At 38.9% G+C, this 21,632-nt stretch overlaps 1 protein-coding gene across 1 annotated transcript in view; it reads left to right on the forward strand.

Moving 5' to 3' along the window:
* Positions 1–18,591, forward strand: part of LOC104032885 (maltase-glucoamylase-like) — a 49,097-nt gene extending 30,506 nt beyond the window's left edge. Inside the window, exons 28-48 of the mRNA XM_075727505.1 lie at positions 415–583; positions 2,073–2,169; positions 2,279–2,391; positions 2,567–2,692; positions 3,374–3,502; positions 3,625–3,732; positions 3,972–4,034; positions 4,372–4,506; positions 5,555–5,639; positions 6,545–6,683; positions 8,783–8,916; positions 9,331–9,365; positions 9,457–9,573; positions 11,276–11,424; positions 12,563–12,647; positions 12,790–12,846; positions 13,419–13,543; positions 13,966–14,054; positions 14,756–14,805; positions 17,706–17,876; positions 18,529–18,591. Of these exons, the coding sequence (XP_075583620.1) occupies positions 415–583; positions 2,073–2,169; positions 2,279–2,391; positions 2,567–2,692; positions 3,374–3,502; positions 3,625–3,732; positions 3,972–4,034; positions 4,372–4,506; positions 5,555–5,639; positions 6,545–6,683; positions 8,783–8,916; positions 9,331–9,365; positions 9,457–9,573; positions 11,276–11,424; positions 12,563–12,647; positions 12,790–12,846; positions 13,419–13,543; positions 13,966–14,054; positions 14,756–14,805; positions 17,706–17,876; positions 18,529–18,591 (2,239 nt within the window). The remainder of the gene's footprint in view (positions 1–414; positions 584–2,072; positions 2,170–2,278; positions 2,392–2,566; positions 2,693–3,373; positions 3,503–3,624; positions 3,733–3,971; positions 4,035–4,371; positions 4,507–5,554; positions 5,640–6,544; positions 6,684–8,782; positions 8,917–9,330; positions 9,366–9,456; positions 9,574–11,275; positions 11,425–12,562; positions 12,648–12,789; positions 12,847–13,418; positions 13,544–13,965; positions 14,055–14,755; positions 14,806–17,705; positions 17,877–18,528) is intronic.
* The last annotated feature ends 3,041 nt before the right edge of the window (positions 18,592–21,632 follow it).

Below are 21,632 nucleotides of genomic sequence, written 5' to 3' on the forward strand. Positions count from 1 at the left end.
TGCTGCAGTGGCAGTCATTTGACCTTTCCATAAGTGTGAGAATATTAACCCAGAGGAAGGGTGGAGAAGGTGACCTGGACAAGACCCTATTCTTTCCCCAAATTGGCTGAGGTGTTTTTCCCTGCCACCTCGTACTTTGATACTGGCTAAAAGTCCTCTACACCATCTTCAAGTACAAAGCGTAGACATTTCCAAACACTAGTTTTTATGCAGTTCCCAAGTATCTGGGAGACACAACCATTTCCTACACTTCTACACAAATGTTGTTTAAGTTTTCTGGATAACCATAATGGTTTTGTTCCAACTTTGTGAATAATGAGATTTTTAGAGAAAAAGCTAGCTTTGAAAGGGTGACCTCTGTCTACGCCCCGTGCTGATATTGCTGACATCCTGTTCTATTTTCCTCCTTTTCAGCTGGGATTCTCAGCTACCAACTTTCACCTTCAGCGACATGTTTATTCAGATTTCTACCCGTTTGCCTTCACGATATTTGTACGGGTTTGGCGAAACCGAACACACCGTGTTTCGACGTGACATGAACTGGCATACCTGGGGAATGTTCACCAGGGACCAGCCTCCTGGAGTAAGTGTGTGTGAGGGAATCCCCATTTTGCTTTCTTTTCTGGAATTTCTCCTTTTTTTGTTTTGTATCAACTGGTGTTGATTGGCTACGGAGATAGCCAGTCCCGCGCCTGGGACGGGGCAGCCCCCGCTATCAGCACAGCCTGGGGATGGAGGGATGGAGAGCAGCCCTGCGGAGAAGGGCTTGGGGTGCTGGGGGTGAAAAGCCGGACACGAGCCGGCAATGTGCGCTGGCAGCCCAGAAAGCCAACCCCACCCTGGGCTGCATCCCCACAGCGTGGGCAGCGGGGCGAGGGAGGGGATTCTGCCCCCCTGCCCCGCTCTGGGCAGAGCCCCCTGCAGCCCTGCGCCCAGCTCGGGGCCCTCAGCACAGGACACGGAGCTGCTGGAGCGGGGCCAGAGGGGGCCACAGAAATGCCCCGAGGGCCGGACAAGGACACGGAGCTGCTGGAGCGGGGCCGGGGGAGGCCACAGAAATGCCCCGAGGGCCGGAGCCCCTCTGCTGCGGGGCCAGGCTGGGGGGCTGGGGGTGCTCAGCCTGGAGAGGAGGGGGCTGCGGGGAGGCCTCCTTGCAGACTTCCAGTGCTTAAAGGGGGCCAATGGGAAGGACGGGGACAAGCTTTTTAGCAAGGCCTGTCGTGACAGGACAAGGAATAGTGGATTTAAACTAAAGAAGAATAGATTTAGACTAGACATAAGAAAGAAATTTTTTACACTGAGGGTGGTGAGGCACCGGAAGGGGTTGCCCAGCGGGGAGATAGATGCCCCACCCCTGGACACATTCACGTTCAGCTTGGACAGGGCTCTGAGCGATCTGGTCTAGTTGACCCTGCTTATTGCAGGGGGGTGGACTAGGAGACCTTTAAAGGCCCTTTCCAACCCAAAGCATTCTATGATTCTATGATCTGCCCTCCTGGGTCAGACCTGAGCAAAGTCTTACAACTTTGGGATTGTATTAGGACTTAGAGAGTCAAACGAAAAAAAAAAATGTATATTTCTGAATACCTAAGTATTGGGTTTTGCATAACACAAATATTGGCAATTCACAAGGGATCATAGACTAGTGGTGTCTTATTACAGCTATAATTTGAAAATTTGAAATGTTTTGGGTAAATGAAAAATAAGAGAAAGTCACCAGCTTGTCTTGATGATAAAGGCTACCTGGAAGTGTTTGAAAAGAAGAAAAATTTTTCTCCTAGGGAAGCCATTTTGTATTAACAATGTTTAAAGCTAGAAATATATTTTCTTCCCTTCCTGCCTTCAGCCATCGGAAAGAGATTGACTTCAAGATTTGAAGCTGAAAATGATTGCTCCTGGTCAACATTTCCTGCTGCATGTTCAACATGCAAGATTCCTTGTTGCACACTTGACCTTTGTGTATCTGATAATTTATTAACCTTGTTATTTATAATGGATTACTTATTGGTAGATGCAAATAACTGAATGCTTATGATGTCTTTCCAATAGAAAATACTTTATTTCTTTTGCAGTACAAGTTGAATTCATATGGTTTCCAGCCGTTCTACATGGGTCTTGAAGAAGATGGCAACGCCCATGGAGTTCTCTTGCTTAACAGCAATGCAATGGGTGAAAAAAACAAAAATCCACTTTATTTTCTCAATGTCTTTTATTTCAATTTTCAGTTTTTGCCTTACCCAGGCATTTGTTGCCTCCTTGTCCTGCCTTGGTTTTCCAGATGTGACCTTCCAGCCTACACCTGCTCTGACGTATCGCACAACTGGGGGCATTCTGGACTTTTACATGGTTTTGGGGCCAACACCAGCGCTTGTTGTTCAGGAATACACTGCGGTACGATTCTCCTATTGCAAATTCAAAGTGTTTTGGGTGGGGTTTTTTTGTTTGGCTTGGTTTGCTTTGCTTTTGTTTGTTTGTTTGTTTTTCTTAATTTTTGGGTTTTTTGTTGGTGGTGTTTCGTTCTGTTTTCACCTATGTGCAATAAGTATTCTTTCTTTTTAATTTTTAGCTGGTTGGGCGACCAGTCATGCCACCCTACTGGGCACTGGGATTCCAGTTATGCCGCTACGGATATGAAAATGACACTGAAATTGCGAAGTTGGTGGAAGACATGAAAGCAGCCAGAATACCCTATGTATGTTGAGAGCCGTTACAGCTTGTGATGGCACTTGAATTTCTGTCTTTGGGGTATTGTCTAATTTAAAACAGTAAAAGAAATCCTGTGATTAATGCCATTGTCCAACTTCTCCATGCACTTTACAAGGAAACACAAGGGAAGCAAGATAAAGCAACTTCATTTGCATTATACAATATCTTGTGCTGAGAAAGCTACTTTTTGGCATGTTTTGGGGAAAGTTGCAAAAGCTTTAGACCTAACCAAATTATACCTAAATTAAGCATGGCTTTCATTTTACAGGTAATTAACATCAAATTATGTCAGTATGGAGCAACTGGTTCCCTTGTTTCTGGACAGTGTGTATTCAAATGTATGCAGGCAATGTGTATATCGGCATATATTTATACATATGCACAAATCCAGGGGAGGTTTTTTTGCTTGCATGTATGAATTCCTATTTTCTTCACAATAAATATGGTAGTGAAAGCTGAATTTCAGACTGGATAGGTTGTGGAAGTCTGTTCATCTGATAACCTGAGCTTTAAACTGCAACAGATTCCAATTTTACATTTCAAAAAAAAGTCAGTAGTTTGCTTAATTTTGCAAAGGGATGATGAAGTTGCTCATGGATGATTTCATTCAGGAAATGACCAAAAAAAGCCTTTTTTTTTTTTGTGTGTGTGTGTGTGTGAACTACAGGATGTCCAGTATGCGGATATTGATTATATGGAACGGCAACTGGACTTCACCCTTAACCCACGCTTCACTGGATTACCGGCTCTAATTACTAAAATAAAACAAGAAGGAATGAGGTTTATCCTAATCCTGGTGAGTGTTGAATTCTGGTTTTAAATTACGGTGTGACGTTGCAGAATATGGAATGCATTTAGCAGCATTTCTGCATTTGTCTTTTGAGCATAGAAGTAAAATTGTATTACCTTTAATTTCAGGATCCAGCCATATCTGGTAATGAAACCGATTACCCCGCCTTCACAAGAGGTTTGGAGAAGGATGTCTTCATAAAATGGCCCAATACCAATGACATCGTCTATGCAAAGGTGCTGTTCTTAAAGCTGATTATTTTAGCCAAATAAGGATCATGCCAGTTAGACATTGAGGAGACTTCTAATATCACATACATTCCCGAATTTAGTTGACACTTTGAGCGCTACGAATGGAAAAGTCTTCAGTTTGCGTTGCCGTTGGACTATGTAGCAGCAAAGCTGTATTGCTGTTGATACTCTTTTTTTTTATCCAGTTTAATGTAATTATTTTAACATCTCTCTCCTCCTACTAGGTCTGGCCAGATCTACCCAACGTAGAAGTTAATGACACACTGGACTGGGAAACCCAAGTGGAGGTAAATCTTTTGGTGACTGATACAAATAGAGAAGGAGCAGCAAATTCATTAAGGTTTATAGCAGTGAACTGGCTAATAAAATTTAATCTAAGAAGTGAGATGCAGAAAGTGACCAGTTTTTCTACCTGAACATCAAAAAAACCTAAATAACATAAGAGTGATTTGCAGAAACTGTCCAGCCTTTCTGCCAAAACATCTAAAAACTGTAGAAAAACCGTGCATTATTTAAGAAAAAATTGAATTTTAAATAACAAAAAAAATTAAATTCCAACATTTTAGTAGTGGGACAGTGTCCTGTGTCTATGCTGCTTCTTTTTTTTTTCTATGACCTTTACAGCTCTACCGAGCATATGTAGCATTTCCAGATTTCTTCCGCAATTCCACAGCTGAATGGTGGATGAGAGAAATCACAGAAGTCTACACCAACCCACACAATGCATCGAAAAGCTTGAAGTTTGACGGCCTATGGATCGTAAGTGTAAAAAATTATTCTATTTCTGAGATTTTTCTGCATCTTTTTATCCTAAGATTAGTTCTCAACACCTCAAAACCCAGCAATGTTCTGAGGCCTTCAAGGAAGGAAGGATACAGACATTTAATGCTAAAAATCATAAATGGTCAACTAAAGTTTAAAAATCCTTCTTCCTGTTAACAACATCACTATTTGTTGTATTTTTTTGCCTGTTGAAAAATTTTACTTTCTCAAACATTCATTATCTACTTTTGACCTGCCTAATGGCTCTTTTACAGTGTTGTTTTTCTTCTAGAAGTTCCTAAGGGGTTGGGTTTTTTGGGTTGGGGTTTTGTTTTGGTTTTTTTTTTTTTTTGCAATGAGAGACTATTATTTTTTACTGTTATTACTTCTGTGAGGCAAAATGAGATAAATGACAGGTTTAGCTTGTTTCTTAAATGAAGTGGACTTGCAACAGCTGTACAGTCTATAAAATATTAATATATTCCTATAGAAAACCCCCAAACGCCTAGGAACCCAGTAAAATATTTGGTATTTTCCTGTACCCCAGCTCTGGCGTACTGCTGCAACCAGAGGACCACAGGCACTGAGGACAAGAGCCATCATTACAAAATTCAGAGATTTTAGTAATTTACATATCTGTAGCTGTATTTTCTGTATTGATTTCTATTTTAGACAGAGGAAAACCTGCCCTTTTCAGGAAATACAATTGATAAATAAGAATGTCTTAAAAGTGAAGCATCTGCCTTCAATTAATCTCTATGAACTTGACGCTTTACTCTCTGGGAAATGAGATATTCAGAATCTGTCTATGAAGGGAATTGCTCAGAAAAATTTCTCTCGTTGAACCATTGTTTTATACTGATTAAAAAAGAAATGCAATGGGTGGTCCTGAAAATATGAATTTTCCTCTTCATTTAATTTCTTTGGTCAGCCCACTGACAAAGGGAATTAAATATTGGGGGCACAAATGAAAATAGCTGAAAGGAACTAATTGCCCAAATTTAGGAGAAATTTGTTCATCTGGCACTTTGCTTTATGTTTTCAGGACATGAACGAACCTGCAAGCTTCGTTAACGGTGCCGTTGGTGGCTGTAGAAATCAACAGCTAAACTTTCCACCATATGTACCCCGTAAGTCTGATTGCTGCTGTAAACGATGTAAATGTTTTGGGTCACTCTGGTTTCTATCGAACTTCTCACATGCTAGACGTGGCATAAACGCCTAAAATTAGGTAGTCAAATCCATAATTGAACCCATAACAGAAAGTCAACCAGTTTTTGCAGATGATCAATGCCCTTAACTGCTATCTTTGATGGTGAGAACTACATGGCACTTCTGAAAATTAAGATTTTTTTTTTTTTGCTAGATTTTGGTATCTATTTTCTATCTAGGTAATTTGCTTTGGACATTGTCAAGGATATGGCTTTCAGGGTTTTGTTTAGTTTTCCCAGATGAAAAATGCAATTCATGACTAAAACTTCTGAAAAAATCCTTGTGCCTCCTCTGATTAATAGTTACATATATGTAAAATTATAAGGCTTAGGCCTTATTATTTTGAGAAATGGTCTTGAAATACCCCCTCTTCTTAGCAGGGCTTTACTTGAGTGCTGGTGTAGAGTAGTGCTAATTGGCAATAACTCACTAGTGCTTTATTAGAATACTTCTGTTGCTCCCTGTTGTGTTTAAATATAATTTCTCAGAGTATTCAGAAATAGACTTTCCCCTCAAGTTTTCTGGGTATATGGCTGATATGGTAGCATTTACAAAGACTTGCAATATTTTCTGAGTTAGGATGTATTCTGTTTACTCTTCGGTCCTCTTCAGTAAGACCATCTATAACTGAGTTACTATTTCTCTTGCAGACCCTGATACTTACACGGGAGTATCAGGGATTTCAAAATTTCCTAAATTTCTGAAACAGAATTTCAAAATTTCCTAAATTTCTGGAATTCAACCGCAGAAAACCTAAAATGTTGTTTTATTTAAAATAAAATACATTGTTAAAATGCGAGTGTCTTCATTCCCTTTCCAATAGAGTTAGGATCTAGATCGGAGGGACTGACTTTCAAAACGCTCTGCATGGAAGGTCAGCAATATCTCCCAGATGGTTCCCCAGTCAGTCACTACAACGTCCACAACCTGTATGGATGGTCACAAACAAAACCTACCCTCGAGTAAGTTATATTTTTTTCATTCTTTCCAAAATATGTGGCAAATTAATATTCAGGGTCTACATTCTCATGACAAAAAATTTCCCCAGCTTATTTACCAGAAATCATTTTTTGTCTCATAATTTTTCTTTCCATCTGAATATCTTCAGTTCTTCAATTCAAAGTGAATAATTTCCCCCCAAAACCCCACCCCCAAAACACTCTTCTGTCCTTTACAAGACAGAACTGAGAACAAATCTGAACACTTTGATTAATCAATCAAAAGCAATTAGTTAATGACAGTCTCAAATGCTTAGAGTAATTCAAGTACACAAAAATTTTTGTTTCCATGTATTTCTATGACAATATGGCTTATTTATAGTGTTGATCTTCTTTTGGCCTTACGTCAAGGGAGGGAAGATGAATGGAGATTTTAAAATATAGGCTATAATACAGCCATTAAGTGAGTATCATTAAAATAAATTAAATGGTGCTGAAAAGGGAAAACTGACTCCTGAAATGTAAATCGCGTGCCTAGATTTTCCTTCTAAGGTTTTCTCAGTTCCAAGACAAATTTTATGATATATATCATACCGAATCATATTGTAGTCTATTTTTGATAACTTCTGATGTAAGGATAATATACTAGTGTTTCATTTCCAGTTTAACAAACAAGCAAGGAACAGTGTTTCTTTATAGAGCTTCACGACTTTAACCCCCCTAGTAACATTTATATTAACATAAATAAAGAAAAACATCAAGTCTGCTTGAATTTTTGAGTGAGGGGGTGTTTCATTTAGCAACGTGGCATTGCGTCCCTTGAAGCTGAAGCATTCACAATTTTGCTGACAAGACAGGAAGGACGTAATAATGCTTTTATTATCAGCCAAATCTAAAGGAATTTGGTTATTGTAGGTAGACAGCAATTGAACATGAAGGGGAATATTATCATTGGTTCTGAATATTAAGTCTGTTAAGAAATGTTTTCTTCTAAGAGGCACTACAGTATATTGTAGTAGATAATATTGTGTATCATAACTTTATAATTATTTATCATAATATGCTATAGTATTATAATATAATGAATTAGCATATATTATATATCAATACATATCTTTTATATATATAAAGATACAAAAATATATCATATATGTAAATATCTATATTATAATATATTGCAAAGAAATAAAAGAGACCAGACGACTTACTGTGTATCTTGGAAGAAATAATTACACTACATTAGTCTGGTTTCATTACTAAGGGGATTTAAGTGAATAGTATGTTTTCACAGGAATTCTATCATCACAAAAACTGCAAATCTTGTAGAAAAAGAGACAGTAAGCAGCTTCTTAGGCCATCACAGTGGAGGTACCAAGAGAGCAAAGCGATTTCATCAATGAAGGGCTTTAACTAGTGTATTTTTGTGAATCTTGACAGATTGCAGAGGAATTCTCCTAAGAAATCAGACAGCTAATGCATACACTGTAGTCACAGAAGATAGATGAACGGCATATGTTTTAGCAAAAAGTGCCAGAATCATCATCAGAGAAATTAAGCAGCATAAATTCTGCCTCAGCTAATTTAATTTTTTGTACTTTGTTTTTTGACTTTTCTTGACCTTCCTTTTTGACTTTAGACTTTTTTTGACTTGGTTACCTTTAGAGGTATCTTGCTGTAGTGGTCAAAGACTTATTTAAGGAAATGAAATATTTTAACTGTTGCTGCAAGTTTTCTGGTATTGCAAAAAGGGACTAATGTGCCCTGGACCAGATCACGTAACCCTTAAAAAATGTGTAAGCTGGGCTACACTTCTGTTTTCCCATAAAGTCATTGGCCTTAACTGGAAATCCTTAATTTAGTGCCGCCTCGCTTTGCCAATTCATTTTCTAACTACAAGCTGGTTGACAATTCTTAGTTTCTGCAGATGTGTGGATCATAGCGAATGCCAATAAAAAACCACATCTCGACTGGGTTTATGGCTGCTTATGCTCACAACGACAGGACAGCAGCACTTTCCTACAGAAAAATAAGCCGCCAATTTTATTTTCAGAGTCGTGCATAAGACCTTTTATGATTGTCTTAGTTCTCATCCTCTTGGCTTCTTCTCCCATGTGCAACCCCAGTGCCTTGCGGAATATCACAAAGGAGCGAGGAATTGTTGTTACCCGTTCAACCTACCCCAGCAGTGGAAAGTGGTCGGGACATTGGCTGGGGGACAACAGGGCAGCCTGGAATCAGCTCGATAAATCCATCATCGGTAGGTCAACACAACCTATAACCAACTTATTTGATGTTTCTTCTTGGTTTCCTTCCTAATAATCACATTTTTTCAGCCAAAATGGGCTACTCAGTTGAGCAATCAGAATTTACGGCCAATTTCTTCCTGACCTTTTTTTTCTTCTTATTGCCTCTTAAGAAAGTTTTCCTGGTTTCTATAGGAATTGGGTTTGATTGCATGGGTTTGAGCACCACATTGTCCTCAAATTCATCCTCTATCACCTTCCCATCATCCTCTCCCTGTTGCCCAAAATCTGCTGGTTTGCTTAAGAACCAGCTTTCCTGGGGAATTCTGGAAATTCTTTTTCTCATCCCGAGTTGTATGATCTATGCAACCCTTACCGTACCAAATAAAAAAGCACAGTTATTATTGAATTTTTTTTTTTCCTTGCAGGTATGATGGAGTTTAGTCTCTTTGGAATATCTTACGTAAGCTCCCGATTTATTGACTCGTATTTCAGTTATCTTTATTAACAAAAATGTATGGTATTGCCATTGGATTTTTTTTTTTAATTTTCAGACAGGAGCAGATATCTGTGGCTTCTTCGGAGACTCGGAGTATGAGCTGTGTGCTCGATGGATGGAGCTGGGTGCCTTTTACCCATATTCGAGGAATCACAATGGAAAAGGAGCCAAGGTGGGCGCCTTCCATATTTGCTTTGCCTGAGTTTTTTTTATTTCCCGTTTTTTCCCCATTTCCTACATTTTTTTATTCCCTGTATATGCCATTTTTAGGTAAACACACCACATCTACAAGAAGAAAATGGATATTTTTCATATGTTCCAGTTCTACTTAAACACACCGCCTCTACAAGACTAAAATAGTTATTTTTTTTCATGTAGTCCATTTTTATTTCAACATACCACACTTATGAGACTAAAATAATTACTTTTATGGCTACACACATTTAAAGGGGCAAAACTGACCTTTATGTTGTCATCCTTAATTATTTCTCATGTCCTGGTTTCGGCTGGGATAGAGATAATTTTCTTCCTAGTAGCAGACATAGTGCTGTGTTTTGGATTTAGTAGGAGAAGAATGTTGATAACACGCTGATTTTTTTAGTTGTTGCCGAGTGCTGCTTATGCTAGTCAAGGACTTTCCAGCTTCCCATGCTCTGCCAGGTGCACAAGAAGCTGGGAGGGGGCACAGCCAGAATAGTTGATCCCAACTGCCCCCAAGGGCCACTCCATACCATACAGTGTCATGGGCAGTATAGAAACTGGGGGGGTTGGCCGGGGAGCAGCGATCGCTGCTCGGGAACTGTCTGGGTATCGGTCGGCGGGTGGTGAGCAATTGCATTGGGCAGCACTTGCTTCGTGTATCATTATTATTATTATCATTATTATACTGTTACTATTAGCATTACTATTTTACTTTATTTCAATTATTAAACTGTTCTTCTCTCAACCCAGGAGTGTTTCTCACTCTTACTCCTCCGATTCTCTCCCCCATCCCATCGGGGTAGGGGCAGTGAGCGAGCGGCTGCGTGGTGCTGAGCTGGGGCTGGGGCTAAACCACGACACTCATTTTCCAGCAAATTAGAAAAGTAGAACAGTGGAATGAGATTCCTAAGTATCTAATATTACTCTACTTTCCCCACTTCCTGCTATAAAATATCATATTTCTTTTAAGAATAAATGAAAATAACTGTCTAAATGCAGGACTGTGCTGTCTAAGGACTGTGTGGTAGAAAAAACAAGATAATTGGAAAAATGGCAGTGAGGGAAACAGCATTTTTATCCTCATTATAGCTTTAGGCTGAGCAGAGCAGAGCTATTTACCCTTCATTAAAGAACAGAGAAATGAATAAAGGTACTCTAAATTAGAGGAGGACAAGGAATTTGCAAGGGTCCACCCAGATCTCCTCAGCTATGCTTTGCTGTGTCGATTCTGAGGCAGGTTTGACACTTAGCTGCCGCTAAATTGTATGAATTTATGGATGATGTATAAGATGAAAAAAAGACGCTAAACATGAGGGGTTTCTTTCCCCCATCTCTTCCCAACAAAATCATAGAATCATGGAATCATTTAGGTTGGAAAAGACCTTTAAGATCATCCAGTCCAACCATTAACCTACACCACCAAGTCCACCACTGAACCAATCAAGGGTAGATTAAACCATGTCCCAGAGTGCCACGCCTACCCGTTTTTTGAACACTTCCAGGGACGGTGACTCCCCCACCTCTCTGGGCAACCTGTTCCAATGCCTGACCACCCTTTCTGTGAAGAAATTTTTCCTGATATCCAACCTAAACCTCCCCTGGCTTAACCTGAGCCCATTTAATAAGCCCAAATAATCCTGTTGAATAACAAAAGACTCTTTTCTCTTGTTTAGAGGCAAGATCCTGTTGCCTGGAATTCAACATTTGAAGACATTTCCAGGAAAGTGCTAAATATAAGATATACCCTCTTACCCTATTTGTACACGTTGATGTATGAAGCCAATGCTCATGGCAGCACTGTCATCCGCCCTCTGCTCCATGAGTAAGTGTGGTCCTTCCTGCTCACTTCCTTCCCGCTGAAGTCCACAGGATTTCTGTGGTCCTTGTGAAAAGGTTTTCCCTCAGTTATAGTGATTTTTGTTTTAAAACTGGCAAGGGGTTGAGGATACTCATGTTCAGCATCGGCTTGCTGTGACAGCTCAAGGTCTCCATTTCCCACAACGTCAGCATTTCTTTCTTATATAAAAATATAATTGACATATACATTTTAAAGCTCATTCTCATTATCCCTAGTGGCATTCAGCAAAGACATTCTGCCTGGTGCTGGATATACATAGAATCAGAGAGCACGTGTTGCAAAAATAGCTGGAAAAAAAAATGAAGCAGAGAAACGGAAAAAGAGGGAGAAAATAGGGGGTTTTGACACACGTCTTGAGATGTTTGCAGGGCAAGGTAATTTCTTTTGGCTAAACTGATACAGCAGTTTTTTTAAAAAAAGGCTTTTATAGCAGTTTGTTTTTAAAAAAGACATATTTTTAGAGACATAAGACTTTATTTGTACCTGGTCAGAAGGGGCAATATGTGCCAAAGACTGGTTAATGACTTAACGTTAAAGATGAAGTCTAATATTTACAAATGCTTTTCTTCTACTAAAATCCACTGAATTGTCAGCATGTAATCCTGGCCTAATTTTGACTAATCCAAGACTTGATACTGATAAAGTACCTGTCCAAAAAAAAAAAAGAAAAAAAAGTACAAACCAGAAAGTAATTGGGCCACTATTTAATTTTGCTGTTGCTAATACCAAGAAAAAGTGATTTTTTTTAAAGTTTTGTGTTCTAAATAAAAATTTATTATATACGTAGATGTAAGCCAGCAAACCTGAAGAAAGAGCAGAAATGAAAATTAAGTAATAGGTGCTATTTCCCTAACAATTTTCACATTAGTATCTTAATACTTTCTTGACAAACTTTAATTGATACATTTGTAAATAAAATGGGATTAATTTTTAACAAATATTATCTATTATTAATAAATAGGTAATAATATTACCTGTTATTACTGGTAGCATGCTTACAGTTGAGGAAATGGCAGTTTTACTGAGAAAAAAGGCTCCAACAAGGAAATATTTTGGGAAAGGTTGACACCGAGGGTTTGACCACTCTTTTGTTACTTTGCAGGTTTGTGGAAGACAAAACGACATGGGACATATATAGACAATTTCTGTGGGGACCGGCACTGCTCATCAGCCCTGTACTGGAACAGGTGAAATATCAGAAATAGAAATAACAGAAAAGTTGGAAAAAAATTAGAAAATATTGGAAATGGATGAAAATATTAGAAGTGACTTGAGCTACACTTTACTCTTTGGCTTTACTAGACTTAAACCGAAACTGTTTAATTCTAGGGTGCCGTGGAAGTGAATGCTTACCTACCGAATGCCCGCTGGTATGACTACTACACAGTAAGTAGTTTTAAAAACTATTATTATATTTATTTTTCCTCATATGTTTGAACAGGAGTACAGTGTGCTGGGGTGGAGTGTGAAACCACCACCTCTGTTTTACCAACACGTGTCCAGTAGGAGTTTTTAGTGATGTAAAAAAATCACATTTGGCTAATTTTTTGTTAAATTAATCAGTTTGTTTTCATGTAATCTTGCTCAACATGACTAGTAAAAAGGTGGGATAATATCTGTAATTTGAAGTGCTTCCATGTTTGCTCTTTTTTAAACCCTTCAATGATACATATAATTTCTTTTCTAAGAATGATGGAGTGGAGGAAGACAGAAGTTTTAAATAATTTTTAGAGCTTCAGGCTTTAAAAGTCGCTCCATTTCTCAGGTGTTGTGGAATTGTTTTATATATGCAGAATTTCAGATTTTATCTTGAAAATACGTAGTTCTGCATTAAAAAAGGATTTGCAGCAACAACTTATTTAGTATTTATGTATTCACAAAATTTCATTCTAAAAAAAAGTTTAAAATGGGTAATACAACAAAGAGACTATCTTTTTTTTTTTTTTTATCATAAACAGGGTGAGTATATTGGCTTTAGGGGACAATTCAGAAATTTATCATCTCCTTTGGAACATATCAATCTCCATATCCGAGGTGGTTACATCCTAGCTCAGCAAAGCCCTGCTAATACTACATTTTACAGGTATGATAAGAACCAAGCAATTAAAATTTAATTTAATATTTTTTTTCTTTTTAAGGGAGATATTTAAATAGTGGCCTGGCAAATATGTTGTGCATTAATTACATAGCGAGAGCATTTTTCTGGACTCCTTATTTTCAACCTGGGAAAACCAAAATTTTCTGGTTTAATATACACCATGCTTGGAAGTATCTCTCATTTTGTATAAATGAGAAAATCAATACCTATGGTAGCACCTTAACTTTAGGGCATTTTTCTCTTTTTGGTTTCCTACCTATGGCCTCCTTTAAATGTAACGCTATGGATTGGGGAAGATTGGTAACAGAGATAAACTGTGCTGTGTACAGTGTCTATAATATAAATTATATATAAACTTGCGAAACATAAAATCTGATTGCCTAAGAAAAATACTCTTTTTTTCATAGCCGAAAAAACCCATTGACACTTACTGTTGCTTTGAATGATAGTCAACTTGCAGAAGGTCAGCTTTATTGGGACGACGGGGTGCACATTGGCAAGTACCAAGTTTCTTGTTTACATAATAAGTTAACTAATTCAGAGTCTACAATGCATAAAAATTGCCTTTCTTTAGCTCAGTGGATTGCTAACATGAACGGTTAATTTTTATTTTGGGATTATTGTATGATTGTGTAAAACAGCATAGGAAGCATGAGCACAAACCGGAAAAAAAATTACAGTGAAATGATTAAACTTAATTAATTAAACTAAAATTACAGTAAAATGTGAAACAATAAAAATAATAAAATGTAAAATGATGGTAAAATAATAACATAATGTTGTTACTTATAGAATATATATTCTGCATAAATTAAATTGTGCCCTGGACCTAGGACAAGGTATATAATAAGGATCTGTTCTCAAACCTATGGGGAACATAACCACAGATGAAGTGGGAAACTTTAACTGATTTCCTTGATATTAATAAATTCAAATTATCTTTAGATAAGACATATCTAGAAGTCTCTTCCCCTTTACTTCTACAGTGTCTTATCCTTGTAATAACGATAAGCTATCCCTGAGATTATCACAAGTAATGCATAAAATTGTGATTTCTTTTTAACATACCAAAACGTAGCAGGACGTTTGCACAATGCATATACATGTATCTAGAATATGCAGCACAATTCTTCTATTTAATTTTAAAAAAAAAGGTGAATAGCAAATACATTTTACTTTATTCTTTCTTTTTAACAGATGCGTATGAAGACGGTGTCTATCTGCTGACCTCATTCACTGCTAATCAGGTATGTCACGTTAACTAACTGCTTTTGAGCACCCAGGGTGATTATTGTTGTATGTTTAACTAAGGTATTTTAATTTGGCTTTTTAGAAAATGTTTCAATATCCCAATATGCCACTAATCCTCTGTGATGGACTAGCTCTTACCCAGTATCGTGAAAACTGTTGCAGGTCTTTAATTGTTGATTAAAAAAAAAAAAAGAAAAAAAGCAATGCATGCAATAGCATATCCTAGATGGATAAACTAATTTTGCAATAAATCAGGCAACTTAATTTACTTTAGTGGAGTTATTCCACATTTGTCTATTATTAAGTAGCTGGCCCACCCTGAGACCTCCAAGACAGATGGTGGGTCAGATTTGTTATCTGCTCATCGGTTTTTGGTAAGTGAGGTTTTAACTTAACAGTAAAAATCCCAGACGTATCCATTCGCAAATTCTCCTTCTATACCTGAAGATATTTAGGCGTGTTTTGTGTCCAGGGTCCAATATATTGCAACTAATATAATTAAATTGTGTTAAGAACAAATTTAAGCTGGATTCAGAAGATGCCTATTTTTGCTTATTGCTGTATTTGTTGTATATTCATGACATTATAATTTCTTACAATTCTGAAAATGCCAGTTTATTTCAAAAAGGATTTGTAGAAAATGAAAACACGTATGAATGCAGAAATCCAATAAAGCCAGTACTTTGTCAGACGTGTATTCCGCATCACGCTTGCAGAGTGTTCAAAAACCGGGTAGATGTGGCACTGTGGGACATGGTTTAGTGGGCACTGGGGTGTTGGGTTGACGGTTGGACTGATGATCTCAGAGATCCTTTCCAACCTTAATGATTCCTAGTTTTTCCTTTCATTATAAATAATGCAGCCACCAAGCCAGGAAACCTGAAATTGCTACTCTGCCCTTAACTGGTTTAGTGGTGGACTTGGTAGTGTAGGTTAATGGTTGGACTGGGTGATCTTAAAGGGCTTTTCCAACCTCAACGGTTCTATGATCATTTATTAGCATCTCTGTAAATAAATGCATTTTAGCTAATCATCTTGTGCATATTTTATAGTCTTGCAGTTAAGCATATATCTCCATATAGGATACAAATTTCCTCGGACAGACTAGAAAGAAGTGGCTATATACAAAATAAATATATCCAATCTGGAATGTAGTCACAGTTAGATCCAGGAAAGTGCTTTCAAATGGTCTATAAATGAGCACCCGGTAGAGCCATTGTCTCCAAATTTTTTTCTTTGACCATGCATCCCTAGCAGTAAAAATTTTTAAGCACATACGCATATTCATTTATAATTTGTAGACATGTGCTACTGTACTGTTATGTGCATTATAAACCATACCCAACAATAGAAATTAAAAAAAGAGGATAAAGATGAAATGGATGCTGTTATAAAAATATTTTTAATTTTATTTATTAATAGTACAGAAATGCTTTCTTCCCACACTCCAATGAATGTTCTTGCACAGCACTGCAATAGAGGACAGTATTTTCTGCTACCACTATCAAATATCCACTTTAGGGGCCTGATGGAAAAGCAGGGAAAAGCTAGTTGGGCAAAACCTGTTTAATTGCTGTTAACAATTGTTAATTGTTTAATTAACAATTGAACTCTTTGAACAGAGGCTGGTGTGGAGTCAGTGACTCAGTTAGTGACTACTTTTTATCATTATTCTTAGTTTTTATCATTATTCTCAGTTTTTATCTTTATTCTTCAACATAGAAGATTGACCATGGAGCAGTTACTGTGTAATAAAGTCAATGATCAGTAGTGTGTATTATAATTATTGGCATTTCCAGCATGTCAGCTTTAAATGTTGGTCTTAAGAAGTTGAATAGCTGGAATTAAATTAGATGGTAATTGTATGGACTATCTATTTAACATAAATGCTTTTTGTATTGTAATAAAAAAGTGTGCTGTTGCATTAGTTTTCCAGGTGGCCAAAATATATTACTATTTTATCAATGCTCTTAGTTCTCATTCATTTTGACTTTGTTAAGTAATTGGACATTAAAAAAGGGAGAAAAGGGTTTTTTGTTATTTCCTGTTGTAAGATTACATAGTAAATGCACATTTTCTGGCTCTTACAGAAAGCTGGTAAGGAAAAGCTTAATTAAAGCAGTCTTAAATTGACCAATAACGAAAAATGCAATACAATAATATAACAATATAATTACTTCATATTTGTGTAATTTTATCATAGCAGATTTGCATGGAAGAGGAGCCGGGATCTGACCCAGCAAGCACCGTCTCTGGGCAACTTAAATATTCTCTGTCTGGAGACCTGGTAGAATTGGGTACAAACTACAGAAACTGAATTGATTATCTACCTAAAATCAAGTCAGCTGGTCCAAGAAATGCTCCCCCCGCTGCCCCAATTCACACTCCTCTTTTGTTAGGTCTGGAATGAAGAGTTTTGCAATCCATCCTAAGCATTTTTGCAGTTGTAAAAGGCAATTTAAAAAAAAAAAATTAGCAAAATTAGCAAAACACCTGCAAGACTTCAGAAATCACCAGTGGATGCATAGAAATCCACTGAATTCAGTAGTTTGGGAAACTTCAGAGCATTACAGGAAAAATGAGAGGAAAAAGTCTGAATTGTGAAAACACGTTGTTTTAATCCTTTCTTATGCTGCAAAATTCACATCAGGACAAATTTGTTTAATATTCAGCACCCCACTGGTAGCGGAGAGGTCTGTAAGAGATTTGCGAAAGTGGAGGAACCGGGAAAATCAAAGCCTTCAACATTTGGAAAATAAATAACAACATAGAGAGGGGTTTTTTTTAAATTGAAGAAGAGTAAAAAACTGTAAGCCCCAAGTGGGCCAAAAAAGTGAACTCTGACAAGTAACTGCCCAAGGACAAATCACGGATTTTCTTTTTCCTCTTCCTTCAGAACATTTTAGAGATAAAGGTTTTGCACCATGGCTACACTGATCCAAATAATTTGACGTTTACGCAAATCGAAATCTTGGGGATGACTTCAGACGTTCAGGAAGTGACGGTACTGCAGAATGGTGAAGCAATCCAATCTCCTCATGTTGTGTACTACGACAGCCAAAAAAAGGTGAGCTGACAGTTTATGGTGAAATCCGATCTTTGCAATGAGTTATGTGCTCTTATACGCTTGGGGATTCACCTCTTGGCTATAATTTCAAATATATATTTCTTTACTGAAGTAAAACCACCGACATCTTAGAAAAACTCAGGGTACTTTTGCAGCAAATTTTTTTTCGTTCAGAATTACTCAAGTCTTGTCACAAGTCATGGTCACACTGTTCAGTGAGACCCCCAAGCTAAAATCAGTTGACGTTTAATTTCATTTACCACCCTTTCTACAGAACTCAGTGTTCTGTTGAGTCTCATTTATTTCTGCCTTTTAGTGGGAAGCCAAAAGATACTGTATTAATATATTAAAACATATAAATATTATATATAAGGAATATATACTATAGAAATATATTATGTAAAATCTGTAGTAACATAGCATAGCATAACATAGTACACCACATTATAATGTAATATAAAAAATAGAATATAATGCAATGTAATGTAATAGAATATAATAAAATAATATATAATATATATAACCAAACAGATGAATTAAGAAGGTGAGAAGTAATCTGAAATAAGAACCTGCTGTCTTCTATGAGCTGCAGAAAACCAAGACATCTTCAGAGCAAAGTTACTCATTGCTCTTTTTTGTTTGTTTTTCAAAGGTCCTGAATATCACCGAGCTTGAACTTGAGTTAGGCAGAGACTACGCGTTACAATGGAGCTAACATGCCTGCAAATAACACTGGCCATACAGCTGAACTTTCTCATCTTCACAAATTGTTTTTCCCTTCTCCTTCTGCCTCTTTGACTTCTTGAAATACTTTGCACTGCGAACACGTACGGTCAGCTTGTATTAAGTTATTATGTGCAGAACGGAGTCGTGGTTTGGTGTTGATTCCAGCTGACTACATGCTGTCCTTGGAATTTGTTTTCGGGTCACGAATATAAATTGGGAGAGGAGTGGCTGGAGAGCAGCCCTGCAGAAGGGATCTGGGGGTGCTGGTTGACAGCGGGCTCAACAGGCGTCAGCAGCGTGCCCTGGCAGCCAAGAGGGCAAACCGCATCCGTGGCGGGTATCAAACACAGTACAACCAGCTGGTCAGAAGAGGGGATTATCCAGCTGTACTCAGCAATGGTGCAGACTCACTTTGAGTACTGTGCGCCCCACACAGCTCTGGGCCCCCCATCTAAAGGATGTAAGGTAAAGGACGTTTAAAGATCATCTGGTCCAACTCCCTTGCCACATGCAGGGTTATCTTTCAGTGATCATGTTGCTCAAAGCCCCAGCCAACCTGACCTTGAACGTTTCCAGTGATGGGGCATCCACAACTTCTTTGGGCAACATGTTCCATGTCTCAGCAGCAAGGTAAGGGACAGAGGGAGGTGGAACACGACGCATGTGAATAGTTCAAAGCTGCACCAGGGGAGGTTTAGACTGGCCATTAGGAAGCGTTTCCTTACCAAGAGGGTGGACAAACACAGCAATAGGCTTCCTAGAGAGGTGGTTGATGCCCCTTGCGGGTCAACGGGTTATAAGAACAATGCTATAAGAATAATGCAGCAGTACAAGACTCCCTTTGAAATTAAATCGCACATCTACAGACTACTTAAACTGATTCACACATGCATACACAGAAACATGAATGCATATATAAAAACAGTATACCTGTTAAAAATTCCCCTCGAGTTCAGTGAAATACGTCTAATGTCTTGGCATTTCTCAGCGGGCGAGGGTTGAGCCTCGAGGAGTGGAGAATTTCACCCAGGCTCCGTTGTCGGTCTCCGGCAATGGAGTTCTGGTGGCAGCAGACTTTCGGAGCCTGCTAGTTTCACTGGCTCTGAGGGAGATGCTGGTGCGGCCCGCGGCGGTCCAGGAGAGCTCAAAGGGCCTCACTTAGGACTGCTGTTTATAGGATTGTGAGATGTTTGACTTTAATCACCAGTAAATTTCCATCCGAGCCACAATTCGGGTCGGCAATTATTGGAATTCCAGCAGCGATGATACCACCCTGCTTCAAGGCTGTCAGGGGCAGCTGTTTGTTCTTGCTCCCCTCGTTAAACATAATATGAATATTGATAAGGACAGGGCTACTCTGCTCCAGCCATGTAGGAGTTTCTGGCACAATTAAGGGTCGCTTAACTGACCAACTCGCTACACAAAAGCTGTGGCCTGGAATACCTGAGACTGTAAAGTGGCCAAAGAGAAAGGAAAAAAAAAAAAGGGGGGGAGGGGAATGCACCACCACACAGTGTTTAAGAAGCATTTGGACAATGCCCATAATAATATGATTTAACTATTGGTCAGCCCTGAAGTGGTCAGGCAGTTGGACTAGAGGCCCGCTGTAGGCCCCTTCCAACTGAAAAATATTCTACTCTATTCCATTCTACTCTATTCCATTCTACTCTATTCCATTCTACTCTATTCCATTCTATTCTATTCCATTCTATTCCATTCTACTCTATTCCATTCTACTCTATTCCATTCCATTCCATTCCATTCTATTCCATTCCATTCTACCCTGTTCCATTCTATTCTATTCCCCTGCCTTGTGCAGGTGCTTCGGATCTTGCACATGATGGCTCAGTAGCTGATAGGGCAGGATCAGGCCCCTGGCTTGTGCACGTGGTTGTGAAGTCACATTTTTACGTTTAGCTGATTGGTCACCATCAGGCCCTCTGCTTTTACAACTCCTTATGATGTCACGTATGGCTGAGTAGCTGATAGAGCAGGAGCAGGTACCTGCTGTGTTGGATTAATGGATGGACGACTCTTTTGGTGGATGGCTGGCTGAACTGGAAGGTCGGGATGACTGCAGCTTGCAGCTCTTGTCAGTCCAGGTCCAGCCTGCTCCTGAATTTCAAACCCTGGGAAAATGCTAAAGAGAGTGTCTTTATGCCTCTTTGTCTCCCGGACACACCAGGAGTGCCCTGTTGGGTCCCTCCATGGGACGTGATGAAAGGGAGGAGACAGCGCAACATTCCCACACCCCAAACAGCTTCATAATAAAAGCAGAACTGTCTTTTCAAGCAGGGTTTTCTGCCAACACTTGGTACTTTATGAAAATAGCAGATGGGGAGGGTGGAGGAAAAGGCAAAGGCTGAAGGATTTTATCCATTGCTGGTGATCCTCTGCAGCAGCCACTGGGAAAACACAGAGTTTGGTCTCTACCTGCCCCTACCCCAGCTTCTAACCCTAGAAAAACACCACCTTCCCCCACACAGCTGGTTGTAAAGGAGAGCCTTTACACCATGACCGTCCAGGAAGGAGGTGATGGGCTCTTATGCTGGGGCGGGCTGTCTACTCTTCTTTGGGAGTAGATGCTGAACAAAGGCGCTTGACCCCCAGGGTGGTTTGCCATGTAAAGGTGACCCCCTGTTGCACACCTCCCACCCACATTTCTCTTCCCGAGACATCAGCCCTCTACAGAAGCAAGCCAGAAGGCATCAACGGAACAGACACTAGATATATTTATTGGACCTGGACAGCCAAAAGAGGCAAACCGGAGGAGCAGGGAGCTGATCTGGGCATTGACCTCCTCCCCAACCCGTTGTCCTTCTACTGGACCACACAGTCCAGAGATCTAAGCCCAAGGTAGAGTGGTCCCCCAAAGGAGGCTGAATTTCAGATGCAAATAAGAACCAGGTGTGATGGGAACATGGTGGGGTTATGGGTGAGATGGAACAGACACACACATATGCACTCACAAACATGAGCACGCGCTTTGGGAAGGAGCATGGAAATGTGCATCTTTCAATGAAACCCACA

The sequence above is a fragment of the Pelecanus crispus genome, unplaced genomic scaffold (assembly GCF_030463565.1).
Source record: "Pelecanus crispus isolate bPelCri1 unplaced genomic scaffold, bPelCri1.pri SCAFFOLD_91, whole genome shotgun sequence".
NCBI lineage: Eukaryota > Metazoa > Chordata > Aves > Pelecaniformes > Pelecanidae > Pelecanus > Pelecanus crispus.